At 36.4% G+C, this 21,162-nt stretch overlaps 2 protein-coding genes across 4 annotated transcripts in view; one reads left to right on the top strand and one right to left on the bottom strand.

The window, feature by feature from the left end:
* Nucleotides 1–186: 186 nt before the first annotated feature.
* On the bottom strand, nucleotides 187–17,676 carry rcor3 (REST corepressor 3). Of its 2 annotated transcripts, XM_051909335.1 has the most exons (13): nucleotides 17,438–17,676; nucleotides 17,281–17,337; nucleotides 16,312–16,389; nucleotides 14,301–14,353; nucleotides 14,058–14,219; nucleotides 11,188–11,312; nucleotides 10,971–11,049; nucleotides 9,259–9,477; nucleotides 9,074–9,151; nucleotides 8,906–8,963; nucleotides 7,803–8,044; nucleotides 6,832–7,219; nucleotides 187–6,425 (listed from the first exon to the last, which is right to left on the bottom strand). In XM_051909335.1, the coding sequence occupies exons 1-12, from the start codon at nucleotides 17,559–17,561 to the stop codon at nucleotides 6,866–6,868; spliced, it is 1,629 nt and encodes a 542-aa protein (XP_051765295.1). In that variant the 5' UTR covers nucleotides 17,562–17,676; the 3' UTR covers nucleotides 187–6,425; nucleotides 6,832–6,865. The 2 variants fall into 2 exon arrangements, with proteins under 2 accessions (XP_051765295.1, XP_051765294.1); XM_051909334.1 differs by having other exon boundaries at nucleotides 187–7,219.
* A 3,013-nt stretch (nucleotides 17,677–20,689) lies between these two features.
* Nucleotides 20,690–21,162, top strand: part of elavl2 (ELAV like neuron-specific RNA binding protein 2) — a 32,084-nt gene continuing 31,611 nt past the window's right edge. The window contains exon 1 of one of the 2 annotated variants that reach the window (XM_051911193.1): nucleotides 20,690–20,932. The gene's annotated coding sequence lies outside the window, so the exon portion shown is untranslated. The remainder of the gene's footprint in view (nucleotides 20,933–21,162) is intronic. The other variant, XM_051911192.1, reaches the window with a different exon arrangement.

Raw genomic sequence — 21,162 nt, 5'->3', positions numbered from 1 at the left:
CGATAATATAATAAATGTAGTAACATTACTGGAGCGAAAATACTTTCTTCACTAATATTCTCCAAGTTAAAAAAAGAGACATTTTTCTCATCACATTCTTGTGTGCTATTAAGGACATAATGAAAAATGACTTGTTTAAATTACTTAATGGCTCACCATTGTCTTCAGAAAATAATAACAGGGAAAGAAAGTACACTGGTTTATTCAGATAATGTTCATTACATGTAGACAGTAATATTTAAAGTTGTGGAGCATGTAAACATCTTTTCAGAATAAAGGTTTACCCAGAATATAGACCTTAATTGGAGAATGATGTGCATGTCCATGGCCCACTGATCTCCAATCCAAAGTTCAGCCCCATCCTAAAACTTCAGAATCCTGCACTGTTATGCAGCAGTGGAAAATAGGGTCATGCTACATGCAACTTCTGATCAACCAACAGCACACCACTAATGAAATACAGCTTAATGTCTGGTTGGAAAGTGTGGATCGTTTACACATTTATGCATGTCAAACAGGTTTATAAAGTAAACCAAATTAATGTTCATTAACAAAAATTATAAAATGACATCAAAGTGTTTCATACTAAAAAAGGGACTAAGAAAGTTTTTGGTAACTATGAAAACAAAAAAAACTCATGAAAAAGGTGACAGTAAGATTCTTCTATGATTTTCATTAGTGATTCATAAGTATGAGATTATATTTTCTTACTTGTTAAGAGCACTTTGATGGCAAGAGAATCTGGACAGGTGATTTTCTGTCATTCTGTAGCACCAAATATTAAAATATGAAACAACATGACAAGACAATCACAATCACAGAGGAACAACAAGATGCCAAGCAAACCCGGTTTAAAGAGGTTCACCGTTACACCGTAGATACAAGGAAAAGTGCTGAGACAGAACACAATTTTTTTTAAAGACTTAAAGGTTTCACCTAAAAATAAAAATTCTATCATTAATTATTCACCCTCATGTCGTTCCAAACCTGCAAGACTTTCGTTCATCTTCGGAACACAAAATTAAGATATTTTTGATAATCTGAGAGCTCTCTGACTTCTCCATAGACAGCTACACAATGCTTTGATGCTTCAAAAAGTTCATAAAAAGATCTTAAAAAAAAAAAAAAAAAAATGAATCGAGCGGTTTAGTCCAAATTTTCTGAAGAGACTTTTTATGATAAACAGATTTAATTTAGGCTTTTACTCACATATAAACATTGATCAGTGAACATAATCAGAAGCTCAACCAAACCTGCTTGCCCCATGAGAACCTCTTCTGGAAGCTCAAATATGCTGCCTAACACGAAACGAACCTCATTGGCTCTTGAGCTTCTGTTTACCACAACTGATGTGTGAGTTGATGAATGTTTATATGTGAATAAAAGCCTAAATTAAATGTTTATTATATAGTCTCTTCAGAAAATTGGGACTAAAACGCACAATTCATATGGATTAGTTTTACGATCTCTTTATGAACTTTTTGAGATTCTTTATTAAACATTTTAAGTTTATAACTATTTACAAAAAGCCCAAGATCCACCCACAATCATAAAAAAAAGATACAATAAGACTTAATAAAAATAAATAGATCAAGATTTTAACATTTTTGATAAAGTCTCAATAAGGTCCAACCAAAATTGTATTGTCCTTCTGGTGGCACCATGCATTTTAGCTGTGGTGCTCTCCAAAAGAGCAATGTCCAGCAAATAGGACATCCAAGTGGACATAGCTGGGGTAGATGGTTCCAACCACAGTTTTAGGATAACCTTTTTAGCAGCAGTAAGGGCAGCTGACAGAATCCTCTTTTGATTGACAGACAGTGATAGTGAAGAGTCATCTAGCAAAAGAAAAACCAGAGGGTCCTTTTGGATCTGAGTCTTCAGAAGATCTATCAATAAGTCCCGGACTGAAGACCAGAACTGCTCAATTCGAGAACAGTCCCAGAACATATGCATATATGTACCTAGGTTTCACACAAGTGACAAAAAGGATCAGACTTTTTCCATTTTATATAGTAAACAGGGACTGGCATATGCTTTATGAATTAATTTATAATGAATAATTTGGTGGGCCGGATTTTTTGAGGTAGCAAAACAATTCCCCCAGACAGAGTCCCAATTAATCATGGTGTTAAGGTCTCTATCATAAAGTGAGGAGATATTTTAGTCGACCAGGGTACTCCATAAGCTTTTAGTGCAGATCTTAATCTTAAATACAAAAAGAAGGAAAATCCTGGGAGAGAGAGAATTCAACTTGTAGGATCTGAAAGGACTTAAGCCCATAATCATTGTACAGATCTTTTAGGGTATAAATACCACGTTCAACCCAGCATTTAGAAATAAACGGTTTATTACCTGTACAGAGGTTACTGTTATGCCAAATAGGGGTAGAATTGCTATAGGAATCTGAAGCTCCCATGATCTTTTCTGCCGCTTTCCAGATTTTAATAGAATGACATAATTGGACCAAACTTTTCCAAAACCTTAGGTATTCCAGTAAAAGGTAAATCCTGTAGACGCAATGGGTAAATAATATTATTTTCTAAGGCCCGCCATGACACAGGAGAGTCAACATCAATCCAAGTCCTAAGCGGTCTCACTTGGTACGCTAAATAATAGGACCAAAAATCTGGTAGCGATAATCCACCATGGGGTTTCAGCTGGTACATAGATTTAAGACGAATTCTAGGCCGTATATTATTCCATAAGAACTTTGTTACCACTGTATTAAGCTCTTTAAAGTAACCAATAGGTGGTGCCAGAGGTAACGTAGAGAATATAAAGCTCAACCTCGGAAGTATATTCATCTTAACAGTGGCTATCCTACCATGAAGAGCCAAACAGAATGGAGACCAACACAGAAGATTGCTTTTAATCTTATCAAGAAGAGACTGATAGTTCCATTTGGCAATGTGTGAAAGTGAAGAAAAAAAAAACTCTAATCCCCAGATAATTAAACTGGTCGGTAACTGGAATCATAGTGGGTAAGGCCTGAATCTCTGATTTAGCAGCTATATTAAGGGGCAGAAGTACGGATTTGCTCCAATTAATTTTGTAACCAGACAATTTACCGAATGTATCGAATAATTTTAAGCATTCACTAACAGAATCTGTGATATCTGATAGATACAAAAGAATATCGTCAGCATAGAGTGAAATTTTATGGGTCGTATTCATACAGCTTATAGGAACTATTGCATAGCATTGTCTAATCGCTTTTGCCAAAAGCTCTAATGATAAATTAAAAAGCAAGGGTGAGAGGGGACATCCTTGACGAGTACCCCTGCCTAGGCAGAAGGAAGGAGAGATATGGGGACCAGTAAGTACTCTTGCTGAACACTCAAAATAGATAGTTTTGACAGCATGCAGGAAAAAAGAACCAAGTCCAAAATGCTTCAGGACAGACCACAAAAAAATTCCAGGAAGCTATATAGGTGTCTGCTTGTTGAATAACATGAAGAAGCCTACATATGTTGTCTGCAGCAAATCTCCCCCTTAAAAAAACCTGACTGATCATACTTGATCAAGTCTCCTACACACCGATCCAATCTTAAGGCCAAAACTTTTGCCATTAGCTTTGAATCTGTGGATAGGAGGCCAATTGGCCTGTAACTAGAACACTCAAGGGGATCCTTTCCTTTCTTCAACAGTAAAGTTATCAAAGCTGTGTTTTGGTCTCTATGTAGAGCACCTTTTTCTAAAGCAAAACTAAAAGAATTAAGTATCAATGGAGCCACTATGTCCCATAATATCTTCAATAACTCCGGGGGAATCCCATCTAAGCTTAGCTTTATTATTGCTCATGGAATCCAGGGCAGATTTTAATTCTTCAATTGTCAAGGGACTGTCCAGTATATCACACTGAGAATCATTCAATTTAGGAAGATTTAAATGCTTAAGGAATAAATCAGAATCCAGCACTGACACAACAAATTTTGAAGTATACAACTGTTGATAATATGATTCAAACACTTTATTTATATCCTTAGGTTGAGTATACACTGAACCCTCATGTCTAATAGCAGATATACTGGCTTTGGATTCACCATCCTTCAACCTTAAAGCCAAAAGCTTAGAGGTGCGTTCTCCATAGAAATAATAAGATTGCCTGGTACGATGTATAATAAATTCAGCTCTATGCAAATATATAGATTTTAATTCTGATTTAAGAACATTTAATTCTTTGGCTTTGATATCACTAAATTTACCTTTTAATTCCTTCTCTAGCAGATCAATTTGTTTTTCTAATTCAATTTTACGACTCTCTCTACGCTCCACAATACTTGAGGGTTAGAGGCTGAATCAGTGTTAATCTGCAAAAATTCCTTCAAAGAGTTTCATATTTCAGCCACAAAAGTACAGTCCTGTAACAGGGAGGTGTTAAATCTCCAGCGGTTGGGTCTGGAGCCCAACGATACAGGTGTTAGGGTAGTAATTACAGGGGAATGATCAGATAAAAGTGGCAGGATATCAACTTTACTTATGTCCCCTTCTCTTATTCCATTTATTAGTAAATAGTCTATTCTTGAATAGCTCTTATGACAAGCTGAAAAGAATGTATAGTCCCTGGCACCGTCATTTTGCAGACGCCAGACATCACATATGTTAGAGTGTCGCAAAAATGAGTTAAAGCATCCAGTAATCACTGAATCAGGCTTAGAGGCCTGAGATCTATCTAGCTGAGGATCCAACACAGCATTAAAATCGCCCCCTAAAACCACAAGACAGTCTTCCAAATTTAAAACTAAACGTAATAATTCTTGAAAAAATAGGGGATCACCCTCGTTAGGTGCATATATAGACATAAAAGCATATTTAGTATTATTTAGGGAACCAACAACATAGGTAATTCTGCCTTCTGTATCTCCACCAGAACGTATAATTGAAAAATTAGTAGAACGCCTAGACAGTATCAGCACTCCTTTGGTCTTATTGCCAGCCGAAGATGAGGAGATCACTTTGAAGTATCTATTTTGAAAGCGATGTACGTCATCTGATTTCAAATTAGACTCTTGAATAAGGGCGATGGAGACCCTTTTACATCTTAGGTAATCTAAGCATTTGGTTCGTTTAATAGGGCTATTTAGACCATTAACGTTCCATGACAATATATTTATAGCCATGTTATTGAGTAACAGCGATATCCAGACCAACCAGAATAAACAGGTGGGAGGACCATAAAATAATCCCCAGGAAAGATAGCGGCAAACGAAATATATGCATACACATACATGTACATACAAATAACGTTACACATATAAATGTAAACATAAAATTGGTTAAACTTACGTGGGCGGACTTGGGCATAGAACAGAAAAACGCAAACAAGAACAGTAACAAAATGGGCAGTAAGCAAACAGTTGAAACACACTCTTCTACCTGCCCACAAAGTAACGATCTTTGGATACGCGGCCAACAAGCAGTCCGGCTCGTCCGTCAACACCTGACCCGGTCATTTTTCGGATGAAAAAATAGTCAGTCAAACCGCCTCAGTATGGTCCTCCATGGGAACTGCAGATTCATACTTACTATCCTCGGATTTTTGTGACACAGGCACTGAAACTCCCTTCAGAGAAGAATTTGCGATGGGATCCAGATTGCGGACAAACTTTTCAACCTCCGCCGGTGTCTCAAAAAGTGAAACCTTCCCTTGGTGAGTGACTTTCACTACCGCGGGATAAAGCAAAAAAGACGTTATTCCCAAATGGGTTAGTTTCTTCCTTGCCAATGCCATCGATCTCCTCTTGGACGCAGTTTGATTGCTGTAGTCTGGGAAGAAAAGCAACGGAGATGCATTATGAAGAATTTCTCCAACACCTCGAGCTCCATTCAGGATCGCATTCCGATCTTGATACCGCAGCATCTTGAAGATGAATGTACGAGGGGTAGATTTCGCGCGCTCACCGCTGTATATACGGTGAGCTCTTTCGACCTCCAATACCTTGCCAGCGAGAGAGGGAATCCATTTAGGAAGGTGATTTTGTATAAATCGTAGAGGGTCATCTCATTCTACACCCTCTTTAAGTCCCACTAAACGGACATTAGACTGGCAGTTTTTGTCTTCAATTCTCGCCAACTTTTCCTGAAGGGAGTCCACTACTACCTTGATTTCCACGGTGTCTTTTTTCACGTTACGGAGAGCAGCCTGCATGTTGTCAAAGTTGTTTCTTATCAGACGAACATCCTCTTCCAGGACTCCAAGTCTATCCGCGATCGGGGCGAATTCTTCCTTAAACAGTTCCCTGACGAAGCCGAGGTGCATCTTCAGCTCATCTGCAACAATGGCGCGAAGTTCCCCCTCAGGAACGTTAGGATCTTTAACTCTCTTTTTCTCTGGAGAAGCCAACGTTAATTGACGTTTTGCCATCCTCATTCGTTGCACCGTAAGTAGAGCAACCAAAACTAACCAAGTGTTGATGGTTTAACTGAAAACAAATATATAAGGAATACCGAGTCAGGGAGCAATCGAACTACACCGCCATTACTACCGGTGGGTCATGTGATCTCTTTTATGAACTTTTTGAAGAGTCAAAGTGGCAGCTAAATCTATGGGGGGGGACAGAAAGCTTTCAGATTTCATCAAAAAGATCTTCATTTGTGTTCAGAAGATGAACGAAACACTTACGGGTGTGGAACGAAATGAGGGTGAGTAATTAATGACAATTTTCATTTTGGGGTGAACTAACCCTTAAAAGTACAATGTTACGACATGATTACAAAATCTAAAATAAAAAAACAGTTCAAATAAATAAAGTTACATAACTAATATATACAGTTTAAAACAATCTTTTTTTCTAGTATTCACAATGAGCACTGCTAACTAATTATTACCTTCAACTGCAATGCCATAGATTTATAAAACACATTAGTGTAGAGAGGAGGAGGGCGTCTCAGATGGGATGCCCACCAGAGTGGGCGGCTGCTGCCCTGGCGCTGCGGTGGCCGTGCTGGAAATGGGTGCTGCTGGTCTGGGGTTGAGGCGTGGAGGGAGGGGGTTGGAGGGTCGAATGAGTGGGGGTGGCTGGTTCAGGGCAGGACGGGGCTGAAGGAAGCGGGCTTGTTGCTGCAGAGGTGGCGGCTGCCGGTGTAATGCTGGGGTGGCAGGAAGAGATGGACGCAAAAGGGGTGGAGGTTGGTTGAGAGAGGTGGAGCTGGTGGCTGCTGTCAGAGATGATGATGTGGCTACAGGAGATGGACCAGAGGCTGGGGTCACCTGACCCTAATTGTGAGAGAAGGTTGAAGATAACGGTTTACATTTCTTTATGTAGAGCACAACTAGGATGTTAAAGAACAGTTTAACCAAAAACAACTCATCTTTGTTTAAAGGAGTTGTTCAGTCAGACATAAGACATTTTCACCCTACAAAGCCCGCTGTACATTTGATACACAATTTCTAAGGCCTCTAAATTAACATGATCAAAACGTTTTGCACACAATCTACTACATGCCCTCTGTCAGCTGATAGACAGTTTATACTTTTATAGCAAGTAAAAGGACTTTTAGTAATTCTAAAATATGTGGTTCATGTACATTATAAGCATTAGAATTTTTTCTTATAAATATCAGCATTTGCACCAAATTGCATATTTTTGCTCAGTTTGGGCATCTGAGGAAAAAAAAAAAAAAAAAAAAAAAAAATTTTTTTCCCCCATCCATATTTTCACTATATCAAACTATATGGGCCATAAATATTCATATAGGTTTATATATGATTCTCTAAAGTTTCAATGAAAAATGTTCCATAAAAAATAGATTTGTCTGACTAATATTTTATAAGTCAGGCTTTACTGTTTAACACTTACCTCTTCCTCTTCTTCATCGGTGCTCTTCCCTGAGGAGGTGTTGCTGTTTTTCCCATCCTCACCAGAATTGGCTCCATCTCCATTGGGAGTATGAGTTCCCTGTTCCGCCTCCCATTCCTGAAGCACCTCGTCCAAGTTAAACCGCCGCCGATAGTTCACAAAGAAATTCTTTACCTGTCCCACTGTTTTATTCCCAATGACATCAGCAATAGCCTGGAAGTCCTTCCCATATTTTCTTACTCCTGGTTGAATGGTGCAAAGAAGGATGTCATGAATGAAATTTGTATTAAAGAACAGTTGTAAAATTGAAGAGAGTTCATTTGCAAAAACCGATAAACGCCATTTATAAAAAAAAAAAAAAAAAAAAAAAAAAAAAAAACTGCTGTACGTTATTCTCCACATATAGCACGTTCTGAACTATAAATCCGTTTTGTCAGAGAAGCCGGTATCATCCACTGTCAAGGCATCGCGAGTTCACGTTTTACAGCAGAAACCTAAAAAACTAAAAAAAAAGAAGTGAAAAGAAGTCCACTTTAGCGAATCAGCGCGCAGTATTCAGGTCAGGTGACAAAGCTTCTAGTCACTTCAAATAGACGCACCTGCTGACGCACCTCTTACATGCTGAACCCTTGGTTGTCCTTTTGCGTTTGTGTGTGCCGATCTGTGTGTGAGTGTGCGTTTGTGTGCACACGTGTGTTTGAGTGTGTTTTAATGCAATTACAAAGCAATTACTTGGTTTTGTTTAACTGAAATGTGGAGTTATCTGCTTTTGCCAAAAAACAACTGTTGGAGTTATCTGCTTTTGCTAAGAAACAAACTAATATATATATATATATATATATATATATATATATATATATATATATATATATATATATATATATATATATATATATATACTTTCAATGAACTTTAATTTTGTAAGTTTCCTGTATTTTTTGGAGTTATTATTACTTAATCAAAACAATCCAACTGCAGTTTGATTGATATTACTTGGAATGCACATAAAAAAAAACACGTTTTGTGAGAATTAATAAAAATGGAGTTATCTGTTTTTGCAAATGAACTCTTCAATTGATATAGTTTTGATACCGTATATTTACCTTGTACTGCCAAGAGCTGCTCATCTGTTGTCCAGCGGGCGTTAATTTTTTGGGTGCACTGAAACAAAGACGTTACCATTGGCTAAATGATGATAATATGCAAGGAAAAATCACACACGTTTCAGGTTAAAGTGTGCATGAGTAAAAGTCTAAGTACAAGCAAGTCACCTCAGGCAGTCTGAATTCATCAATTCCATTTTCAATCTTCTGTTTAAGTCCGCTGTTCAACTGCTTGGCATTTTGAACCTAAAGAAAACCAGGTAAAAATGCAAGGAGGAAAGAAGACATCTAAAATATTCAAAGGCTTTGACTGTCATTTACTAATTCCAAAATGATTTGTTCTCCATCCGTACCTGTCGTTTCAGGGACACCAGCTCCATGTCCAGCTGACGCAGGACAGAGTTTGCTGCACTGGAGCTGCAGGAGATGGCCACCACATCCTCCTGTGTGAGGTACATGCCTTTGGGTGGGCGGCACTTTGACCGCTGGCTGTGGTGACGGTGCTGCAGGGTCTGGTGGTCTCTCCGTCCCAGTCCAATTTTGGAACTTAGTGTCTGAGGTTCTGCTTGACTCTATCAGGAGAAAAAACAAATTACTATATTGAGACGCTGGAAAAAGCTGAAGTGTAAAAATAATTTTCACAGTATACGGTCACATTTCTTTTTGTTAGTTACATGGCATTGAATATATCTAGTTCAGTCATGAAACTGTAGACTAGGGCTGTGACGATGTAAGTTTTTTACCACAGCGGTGGTAATAGACCAACTTCCAGCGGTGGTGGTTGTTGGTTTTTACATTTTGAAATATAAAAAAATAATAATAAACAAACCTCAAACATCCATTTCATAACAAACGTGCGTGTTTCTTTTAGCAATTTCGTCATTGAAACAACACACTACAGCCAGTAAAACATTGAAATTAATATCAGTAAATAATGGTAACCTAAATAATAAGAAAGTTAAACGTTATTAAAAAACATTTGTTTTATATTTCCATCATATACCGCTCTGCGCTTTGAGAGGGATGTGGGACACGAACAGGAAAGAGACCATCTCTTTTCTAATATCTTCATGTTTTCTCCTGATGTTCCAAAGCAACTGACACTTGTTGTAAAAGGTCTGAATAGCAAATTTTATCTAGACATTTTGGCTATGTTTGAATTTGTGCTGCAAGAGAAAGTGAAACTAACATCACCGGCGTGTGTGAAATGCTCTATTCAAATAAACTTGATGCGCCTTAAAGTCTAATAACAAGCACAAACTGTTAAATAGAATTTGACGTGCAAGCAAAAAGGTATCTGTCCTACAGCGTTTTTCTACTTTACCACAGTAAAGAATGCGAAAATTAGTCCTAATTAAAGTCCTAATTATAATCCCCTGCGAAAATGGGTGAGACGTGACCTTGTCAACAGAACTGGCAATGGCTAGTAAAATAAATTTACTCTCCAGACTATTAACGTGTTAATGCACATGATCATTTTTTTCAGTTTAACGCATTAAAAATATTTAAATGGTTAGTTCACCCAAAAATGAAAATAATATAATTTATTATTCACCCTTCATGCCGTTTCAGACCCGTAAGACCTACGTTAATCTTCGGAACGCAAATTAAGATATTTTTGTTGAAATCCGATGGCTCAGTAAGGCCTGCATAGCCAGCAATGGCATTTCCTCTCTCAAGATCCATTAATGTACTAAAAACATATTTTAATCAGTTCATGTGAGTACAGTGGTTTAATATTAATATTATAAAGCGACGAGAATATTTTTGTTGCGCCAAAAAAAAAAAAAAAAATAACGACTTATATAGTGATGGCCGATTTCAAAACACTGCTTCATGAAGCTTCGGAGCGTTATGAATCAGCGTGTCGAATCAACGGTGTGGAACGGCATGAGGGTGAGTAATAAATTACATTATTTTCATTTTTGGGTGAACTAACCCTTTAACGCAATTAAAGCAGCATCCTTTTATTCCACCTAGTCCACCAAGACCAAATACATTAACATGTTTAAACCATTTCTAGAGTTGTCATAATTGAAATGGGTTTATTATAAAATGACATTACCTCCTTCTTTGCCTCTTTCGTAGGGTCATAATCACTGTCATTGGCCTCAACGGGGTTGGATTCTTCCATCTCTTCTTCACTAATACATAAAAAAACAAAAGTAAAATGATTCCCTGAAACATTAGAAAGAATAAACTATGACCACTAGTAATTGAGCTCAAAGATTGTCCCAAAAAAAAAAAAAAAAAAAAAAAAGGCAAGTGAATGGATAAATGACCTTTCATCTTGATTACTCCGGTTCGCCAGCTTTCGCGCTTGCCGGTCCATTAGACTTGTCCGGGACCGTGTTTTTTTCCACGAATAGTAGTACTTCACAAGACTGGATATGGATTTGTCTGGCAACTACAATCAATTATCAAATTCTAGTATTAGTACTTAAATAGGGTGAATCTCACAAAACAAAAATTATCCCAAAATAAAACATTAATACAGTATTACTGCAATACATTTTTACAAGTATACATTTTAATCTGGCATTGTAATGATTAAGCACATGACCTCTCGATGCAAAAAAAAAAAAAAAAAATTATATATATATATATTAAAAAAAAAACATTCAATATTCACAGCAAAAAAAAAAAAATCAAATTGCAAGATATTTATACATAATGGCAGTAATTATTGTACTGCCTTTTAATTATGCTAATTTAAATTAAAAAGTAAATGAATATTGTTAACCAAATAAAATATGAAGTATTACACTGTATTACATTATAAAGAACATAATGAGAATCATTTAAACCCCCACAAACCTGGATGAATTATAATGAGAACACTGATTTAAAAATTTGTTGGTAAAATGTTGGTAATTCTGCGATCCTAAAAAATATGTTTTTGTTTTCTTCATGCAAAATGTAATTTCTTATATTTCTCTTTTTGATTTTGAGATTAACCCTCTGGGGTCTGAGGATTTTCGGGGCCCTGGAGAAGTTTTGACATGCCCTGACATTTGTGCTTTTTTTCAGTTGTTCATAAACATATTTATGAAAAAGTGTCATTACACTGTATTCAGCACAAACTAGGCTACAATAATATGTGAGGAACATGTATGTACATGTTTGTGTTTTTGAAGGAATAACGTTTATGCGTGGTTATTGAAAAAAAAAAAAAAAAAAAAAAAGAAAAACTTAAGTCACTGAAATAAAGGCAAAAAAAAAAAAAAAAAAAATTTAAATCTGTGTTCACAAGACTTCTGGGTATTGGAGGTTGTATACTAGAGTTTTTGCTTCAAAATGATGTAAAAATTATCCTGCCTACTCGTTCATATAAAAATATATTGATTTAGCTTTTGTAAGACACTTTTTGTAAAGAAACACAGTATGCGTGGAGGCGTGAATCATCATGAATAATGAGGTAATTCACACCTGAGAAGACAAAAGAATCGCATAAAGACCTCTAATGACCTGCATAATAATGAGGCCTTTCAGTCAGGTAGGCTGTGAAAAAACCCTCTGTGATCATGTCTCAAGCTCAAAACAGCAATACTGTGAAATATTATTACAATATAAAATAATAGTATTCTATTATATACTTTAAAATATAATGTATTTCTGTGATGCAAAGCGTCTGAACATTCATGTTACCTCTATGGCATTTCATATAGCCATTTAGCTTAAAAGCATGCACATTTGGAGAAATATTGACGGATTCTCATATGTTTGTGTCAATTTTCTATACAGAGGAGTAATATTTATTCAATATTTATTGTCATCACTGTGAGCGCTGGATACTGTGTTTTCAATTCATACTTGCAGCCGGAGGGCGCTCTGTGCACATTTAGTCCACAAATTAATCTAAAGAAGAACAGGACATTCCATATTCCAGGACAGTCTCTATCCATGGCTTTAACATACAGATAAACACTTTTCAAGACAATAAATACACGATTGAGACAATGTTTACACGTATTGCCTCAGAATTTGCGTCTGAATAGCGCTCGCTCCATGGGCGTGGCCGCATTAGCGGATAATGAGCTGAATCACGGACTTCTGACATGTCTCTTTTCATACAGATTACATAAACAGAATTTTTGTTTTCGATTTGACTTACACGATTTAAAACCTGACATTTCAACGTTTCTTTAGACATAAGTCTAATTTTTTTGTGATTAGTATTCACTAAGTAACAGTTCATTTTCTGAGAACTATCAGATTGGACTTCATTCAGAGGGAGATGACAGATCACGCATCATGTTAGTTTTCTTTATTTTGCAAAAAGCACAACATTTTGTTTTTACTCTGAGCGTACACAAATAAAAGAAGATATTCCACAGATTAAAATGGTGTATAACTCTTAATTGTATGTGCAACATTGACGGAGTATTTTGAGTCTCTTTCACACTGATAAGAAAAAAACCGAGGTGGTATCGCCGGCGTGACCGCCGACCCGAGGGAGTTAAAGGGTTAGTTCACCCAAAAATGAAAATTCTGTCATTAATTACTCATTACTCATAAATTAGCCTCATGTCGTTCCAAACCCGTAAGACCTTCGTTCATCTTCGGAAAACATATTAAGATATTTTTGATGAAATCCAAGAGCTCCCTGACTCCTCCACAGACAGCAATTTAACCACCACTGTCAAGGCCAAGAAAGGTACTAAAGACGTCGATAAAATAGTCCATGTGACTGCAGTGGTTCAACCTTAATTTTGTCATTCTCCTGCGCTGTTTATGTTCAGCGCTTCCAGGTTCTACGTCAGAACGCCGACTCATTGGCCAGCTCCTTCGTCAGCAACACACGCATGCGTTGTGCTGCTCATGTGAACGTTATTTTTGTTTTGCTTTTGCGCACAAAAAGTATTCTCGTCTCTTCATAAAATTAAGGTTGAACCACTGCAGTCACGTGGACTATTTTAATGATGTCTTTAGTACCTTTCTGGATTTCATCAAAAATATCTTAATTTGCGTTCCGAAGATGAACGAAGGTCTTAATGGTTTCGAACGACATGAGGCTGAAAAATTAATGACAGAATTTTCATTTTTGAGTGAACTAACCCTTTAAATGTGGTCTAGACATGTCTACAATGAGATTAACCCTCTTAGTTTAAGACATGTCAATGTTCCCGCAGTAATACTAGCAGTGACTCACCATCTGCTGGATCCTATGAAAGCTCTTCCCATGAAAACTGAATGCTTGTTCAAACAACACCTTGTCCTCCACCGTCCACTCATCAGGGAAGGGGGTGAAGTTTGGGAGATCCGCGAGAGATTTCTCAATGTTGTGTTTATGCCAGAAGAGCATGCCGAGAGCCTGCAGAGCACAGAAGACATCCATACATCAGCCATCTTTGACAAGAAAGATATCTTCGATGACTGTATTCCCGTAGCTTACCTGCTCAACATTGTATCCATGCTTTTCTTTTGCAATCGCAATGTACTCGTCCACTGTGGAGAAAAAAAGTATTACAGACACAAACGACATTATACACAATATAAATGCTGTGTGTATAAATGCCAATATGAGTGACGTGGCCAAATATTATCAATTTTTTTTTTCCATATCAGTCGGTATTGATGTTTATCATGTATTAATTTAACATTAATGGAGAAGGAAATGTTTTTCACATAGTTAGACCTTGTAAACATAACTTGTTCATTCACAATCAAACTCCACAAAGCTACCTTTTTAACTTAGAGCCCCATGAAATCCTAAATTCCATGTTTTCCATTATATTTTTTTTTTCTGGATTCCATAAAGTTATGATTTAATACAAATTTATCATCAAAAATGGTGTCTAATTAAATAAATTAATAAAACTTTAACAATTTAATCAACCTTTAAATGTAATAAAATAAAAATATAATTTACAACAAAACATAGCATTTTTATTTTTGATCAAATAAGATGCTCCACAACGATGATTTAAAAAAAAAAAAAAAAAATATATTATTATAACTTTAAGAATTACATTTTAGTATACAATAGTGGGTTGCCCCCTAATAGTCGACTAATCATTAGTCAACTAGAAGAGGCTTAGGCCCCGAACAGACAGAACGCGTTTTTTACAGTGAGAGGCGCCTTGTTTTAATGGTTTTCTATTGGCAGTGAGCGTTTTGCATACTGTTTATGCACCATGGGTGCCTCACGTTTTAGCCGCCTGCTGCGGCTCGCGTTTTCTGTAGGAGCACTCTAAATGCCTGAAGTTGAAAAAAAAAAAAAAAAAAAAAAAATTTGTTTTCCCCACTGTCCAATCGAATGAATGCTTGGAATGTCCGGAGACTGCAATAATGGAGAAACTTGTGGTGACTGTCTTTTTTTTTTTTTATAAAGTTTGCTAACATGACAGTTTACTTAACAGCAAACCAAAGATTCGCCGGTGCGATCACTTGAAATTTTTCTGGTAACAGCGGAAACAACTTATGTTATTGTTGTTCATACAGATAAACTGTAAACTTTATAGTTTACTTTTATTTGTGTAAACAAAACGTTGTGCCTTTGTAAAAAAGAAAACAAGATGCGCTTTCTGCTGTCTCGGTCTCCGTAAACTCGAGTGCATCATAAAAATGAACCGAAACTCAGCGTATAGGCTACTTGCCACACATACATGAGAAATACATCTATAGAAAGCTTGAAATGTCTAGTTTTAAATGAACCAATTCAAATCAAAAAAGAAAAACTCTCTGCTTATGTAATCCATATGAAATGTGCATTTTTCTCTATAGGTACATTCACTATACTGCGGAGATGGCGAGGCAGCATAGTCAACTTCATCTTTGTTAAATGCTCATTATGGGTTAGTAATCTCCGTATATATGCAAGTAATTAAATTAATATAAACGTGCGATTAGTTAACTGCTTAAATGAATGACTAATAGTATACTAAAAAAATCTTTAGTCAGGGCAGCCCTATACAATAGCAATATATTTCTGTTATTTCTTCAAGTTAAACTGGACTTTTATTTTGACATTTTGTCATGAAGATCTTTTAGTTTTAGTTTCAGTTATTTGATGGTACATTTTCCTCAAAAATAAAATGGTGAAAAGCTTGTGAAGTCATTCTCAGAAGCGGCTCTGGAGATGAAGTCCATGTGTTCATGGCTTCATATATTGAGATGCAGATGATATACACTGTAAGCGTAACGCCTGTTTGAGCTTGAGTAGATTTTAGACTGAGTGGTTCATTCATAAATCCGTATATTAACTTCATGCTGTGGAAATGCAAACCAGAAGACAGAACACAAGCACAATGCTGAAAAGGGGCAGGGCTATATACAGTCTACATCAAACATTTTTTCTATCATTATTGATAAAGGAATACCATTGATAAATACCATTTTATCGCCCAGGCCTATTTTCACAATAGAAAAATGAAAATGACAAAAAAAAGTTGCGCAATACTTACATTTAGAGTCGACTATTGTGTGATATGGAGACCAAACCAACATTCCACCACTGTCTTTGTCACTGTATTTTGTGGAACCTAACAAATTCCAATACAAAAAGTGCATTACATGTCAAAAAATATAATTCTAATATTATTAACAGATTTGTTAAAATCAAAAATGTTTTAATTCAAACAGAATGTACTATTTAAAACAACAAATGCAATGCTTGAATTTCACTGCATTTTATTTCTACTGTCTAACCCATCAGAGACCCATGTAAATACAAAAATATATATTTTCAGCATATTGTAGGAGTAATCATTTGTAAACATTCTGGGAATTAAGAAAACTACAATTATCAAGTCAGCAATGTCAACAGTAACTATGTTGTATACGTATATTCAATACGTAATTTCTGTCCTGTCAAAACTGTTAAGGAGTTTAGTTTTACCAATACTTTTGAAAACGGCAGTAAGTGTTGCATGTTACAGCAAGTATTTGAAGGTTAAATTAGTTACCATTTACTATTCTGCATCCTATTGACTAGATTCAGAAATTAAATAGTAATTTAATAGGATTTTCACTTTAGTTCTGAATTGCACACAACATCGCTATTTTAACAACTCAGCAACTTTTAGGCGTTAACTACTTATTCCCTGATTAAATACATGATTTATAAATAAACAAATAACAACATAAACCTGAGACACACATTTAATCTTATGTCAAAGTTACTGGGTCTATTAGCTAATAAGTGGCTAAGCGAGGAAGCTAACATACTTTCACAAAAACCTTTTCACGAGCACGAAACCATAAAAAAAGATTATTACTGATTTAAAAGATTATTATTGACCATTCGATGCTTCAAATCCCCCAAAGCGACTTCTGGTATATTTATTATATACCATATATTAGGGGCGACAGGCGTACCGAGGCTACCACAGTCAGTCAGGTTCTTAAAGGCGGAATGCAGCGTTTTTTCCTACCTGGATCAAATTCTGGAATATTAGCTTGATAATCTGATCCCACACGCATGCCCACATCTGAAAATAAGAACAATTGTGTGAGCTTTCGAACTTACTGAACTGTTTGTATTTTATCAATATGTATAAACAACCTCCGCAGGGGTGTTTGAGGCTATACCGTGCTCGTCGTCACTGCCGCTCTCGTCTGAAAAATGTCCATTCGAGGCGTTCGACGGGCTTTTCGTTCCATTTGAGCGACCTTTCCCCAGATATTCCGACCCTTTGTCCATCATTCCCGGCATAATCGCGATACGTGTGATTATGAGCAAAAAATAAATATGTTAACACTACAGCATTTATTCTCTCTCTCCTGCGTCTCTGCGCAGCTGCGCCGCTGTGCACTCCAGTATTCCTCCGCTGGAACGCTCTCGTGTTCCCTTAGCTTCACTGCCAATCTCTTCATCGCTAACATCTGTTGTGTGTTTTCATCAAATGTTCAAAGTAAATGTACAGGTTTGCGTGATTTTAGTTCTTTGATTATAGATAAATCACGTGTCCATTGTCCAGGTCTTATTTTTCCACGCGGAAGGAACTGTTACGCATGTAAACAAAGGCGAAACGCGGCTCTTGTGCGCGCCACTGTTGCATCAGTTATGTTTTTATTGTAAGCGTGTTTTCATTTTGCCTTTCAGATATGTCAAAACATTTGTCTTTTTGCATTACAATTATTTATAAACGGAGTAGAAAGTGTTTATATCTCGTAGGCTACTAAATATTAGTTATTTTTATTTGCAACGAAAATGATTCCCAGTTTATGGTGTTGGCTATTTATAAACGCTTCTGTTTTAAAGTATAAATCCTTGTCTTCGCCTGTAGACACTAGTCCTACCTTACATTTCAGTTAGAAGGTGACTTATAGGCCAAATCAGATGATTATTATTTCACACTATCCCCCGGTTTCAAAGACAAGGCTTAAGCCTCAGACTAAAATGCATGTTTGAGCAGTTTTAACTGAAAGCAACTTGCACTGACATATCTTAAAATATGTCAGTGCCATTGTTTTGTCTCAAGATGCACACCAGTAGTATTTTTTTTCTAAGGCAGGTTTATAAAAACAACTTAATTTCCTTATAAGGCCAAATCCTGGCTTAATCTAAGCCCTGTCTGTGAAATAGGCCTATGACATCCATGACTTGCTGCCCAGATTAGTGGCATAAAGTAGATTACTTTTATTTATTCCACTGTAAATTAATTTCAAACTGTGAATTTTCAAATTTAGGAGTTAAAAGCAAATGGAACGTGTTTTACTTAACATTAACAAAACCGAAAAGAATCTTAACTTCAGAAAAGAACAGCACCCATTAGAATGTTAACTTCAGAAGAGAAAATATTTAATTTACAGATTGCAACAGAATGATGAGTTCGGAACAGAATAATGAGTTCGGAACAGAATGTTAAGTTCAAAACAGAACAGACTGTTAACTTTAGAACAGAATGGTACAGAATGTTAACTTCAGGACAGAACAGAATATTAACTTCAGAAGAGAACACAACGCAACAGAATGTTAACTTCAAAACAGAGCAGACCATTAACTTCAGTACAGAAAAGAAGAGAATGTTAAATTCAGAATAGAATGTTAACTTCAGAACCGAACAGAATGTAAACCTCAGAAGAGAACGGTAACTTAGAACAGAATATAATGTTACTATCAGAACAGAATGTTAACTTCAGAACAGAACAGGATTTTGACTTCAGAACAGAATATAAACATCAGAACAGAATGTTAATTTTAGAAAATAATACAATTTTAACTTCACAACAGAATAAAATGTTAACTTCAGGACAAAATAAAACATAAACTTCACAACAGAATAGAATGTTAACTTCAGAACAGCATGTAATTGGTCAGTTGTGTAAGTTTATTTTGTTTAAATCGCAAAGCCCAAAAGCAAGAGTATGATTCCCTAACGCATGGGACATAACTGGAGTTGGTGTGCACCATATCTCTGAGCAAGAGCAAAGGATTCATGTGAACGCTTTGGGTCAGGGTGCTTCACATTTCTTATTTGTGCATCCTCTTTTCCTTTCCTCACGTCTCAGTTTAAACCCCCTTAGGATGTGAGGGAAGGATGAAAGGAAATAAAATGAGGACAGAGGAATTGAAGGAAAGCTCTTTTGTACTTTGGAATATTCTTGATCACTTCAAAGCGTCATCAGCTATGCTCAAGTGACCTCCTTATGTTGTTTAAGTTTGGTTATTTAAAAAAATCATAATAAATAATAATAAAGCAAGATGCCCGGTTGAAATATGAAAGATTAGTGGTTTATTTAAAGTGCAAAAGTAAAACAAAATAAAATTATTCTGACAGATGTGAATGAGGAGGAGAATTTATATGTGCGTCAGGTTTCTCGAAAATAAAGACAGGATACACTTGTGCATCCTTGCTCATCGGTCCTCTGGAAACTTCCTCGGTCCTCGTTCCTTATGGTGCAATTAGAGAATTGAGATGTCCTTCAAGATGGCTTTCTTTGATTGGTTTCTGGGTCACAGGCTAGAGGCAGAGGAGTGAGGAGCATCAGTTTGAGTTTTGAGAAGCAGTTTTGTGTCAAAGTGAAGAAATTACATGTGCTCTTGCATATACTGTATACAGTCATACACTCTCAATATTTGGCAATATACACCCCCAAGAAGTGGCACTAGTTTCTACAGACACCAATGACAGTCTGTGCGAGCTTAATTTCTTTGCTAATTTCTTTCTGTTCTTAATTTCTCTGCATTAGAGTTTGTGTAGCAAACCGGCAAAGTCATGTGAATTCAGAAAACGAGGCTTCGTTACGTCATGTTACTGTTTTGAAGTTTCAATACCGTTGCTGAGGGCCCATGAAACAGCAGGCCTTTGTGTTTTTATTTGATCCTTGTTCAGTTTTATAAGAAATTTTTAATGCCACATTTGTGTAAAAAAAAAAAAAAAAAAAAAGTAATAGCCAAAGCCCTCCATAAAACTCACAAAACACACCAGAAAAGAAAACAATTAAATAAAAGAACACATATTGTACAGACACTTAATATTTGATGATATTTGATGATTCGTAGATTATATTTTGCAAACCAATTTTAAATAAAACATTTGCAATTGTTTGGTAAAAGGAAACTGTGAATTGTCGTTGCTATTACATATTTTTGGCAAGCAGGGGTCACCAGCTTGTGGAGATATTTTAAATATCACGCACGCACAAGAAACACAAAATCAGATGGACACCGTTTATTATTCATGAAATATGCTAATTATCATCATTAATTACTTAAATGAAGCAACAAATAGGCAAAGAATTTTTGAAGAAAGTAACATGGTGCCACAGAGAGTGAGGGAGGCTGACTTCAGATGTATACTAGTCACAGCAGTACGGCCAGTACGCTCTTTCAAATTTTAGGGAGTGTTCGCGCGCGCTCATCACACCTTGATCCGCAGCACCTGAAGGTTCACGAAGGCCTCGCAACTTTGCGTTTGATCCGTCTCTCATTGTTCAATAGCGTGTGCGGGAATCGTAACGAAGCTCCTTGATTGGATCATTCACATGCCAGTTATTTAGAGTCGCTGTTTCCCGCCATCGCCCCCTTAACGTGTGAAGGCGCGCATCAGCACACTCCATTAATTTATAAACCGAATTAAGGTAAGAAAGGCGCTTTATTTCTTTGCTTTTTGTATGAAGCCGTTTCTTTAGATGTTATGCGTTTGTTTTCGGGTTAAATAAATAAGCCGCCTTGAGTTTTACATGCTTCAATTAGATGTTTGTAATATTTAATGTTCCAGTAGTTAGTGTTCATGTTCTCCACGGCCTTTATATTTGTCTACTTAGTGTGTTGTTTCTGTGGAACGCAAGTTGTTAGGAAAAGATTTGTT

The sequence above is a fragment of the Ctenopharyngodon idella genome, chromosome 10 (assembly GCF_019924925.1).
Source record: "Ctenopharyngodon idella isolate HZGC_01 chromosome 10, HZGC01, whole genome shotgun sequence".
NCBI lineage: Eukaryota > Metazoa > Chordata > Actinopteri > Cypriniformes > Xenocyprididae > Ctenopharyngodon > Ctenopharyngodon idella.
Note: the sequence above shows the minus strand (reverse complement) of the source record. Positions and strands in the feature narration are given on the sequence as shown.

Excerpts from the sequence above, each read along its gene's own strand:
- rcor3 (XM_051909334.1), bottom strand. The coding sequence starts at position 17,561 with ATGCCGGGAATGATGGACAAAGGGTCGGAATATCTGGGGAAAGGTCGC. Across the intron at positions 11,313-14,057 it reads TTCATAGGATCCAGCAGATG|TTGCCAGACAAATCCATATC; the intron begins GTGAGTCACTGC and ends AATTGATTGTAG. Across the intron at positions 11,050-11,187 it reads CGGAGTAATCAAGATGAAAG|TGAAGAAGAGATGGAAGAAT; the intron begins GTCATTTATCCA and ends TTTATGTATTAG.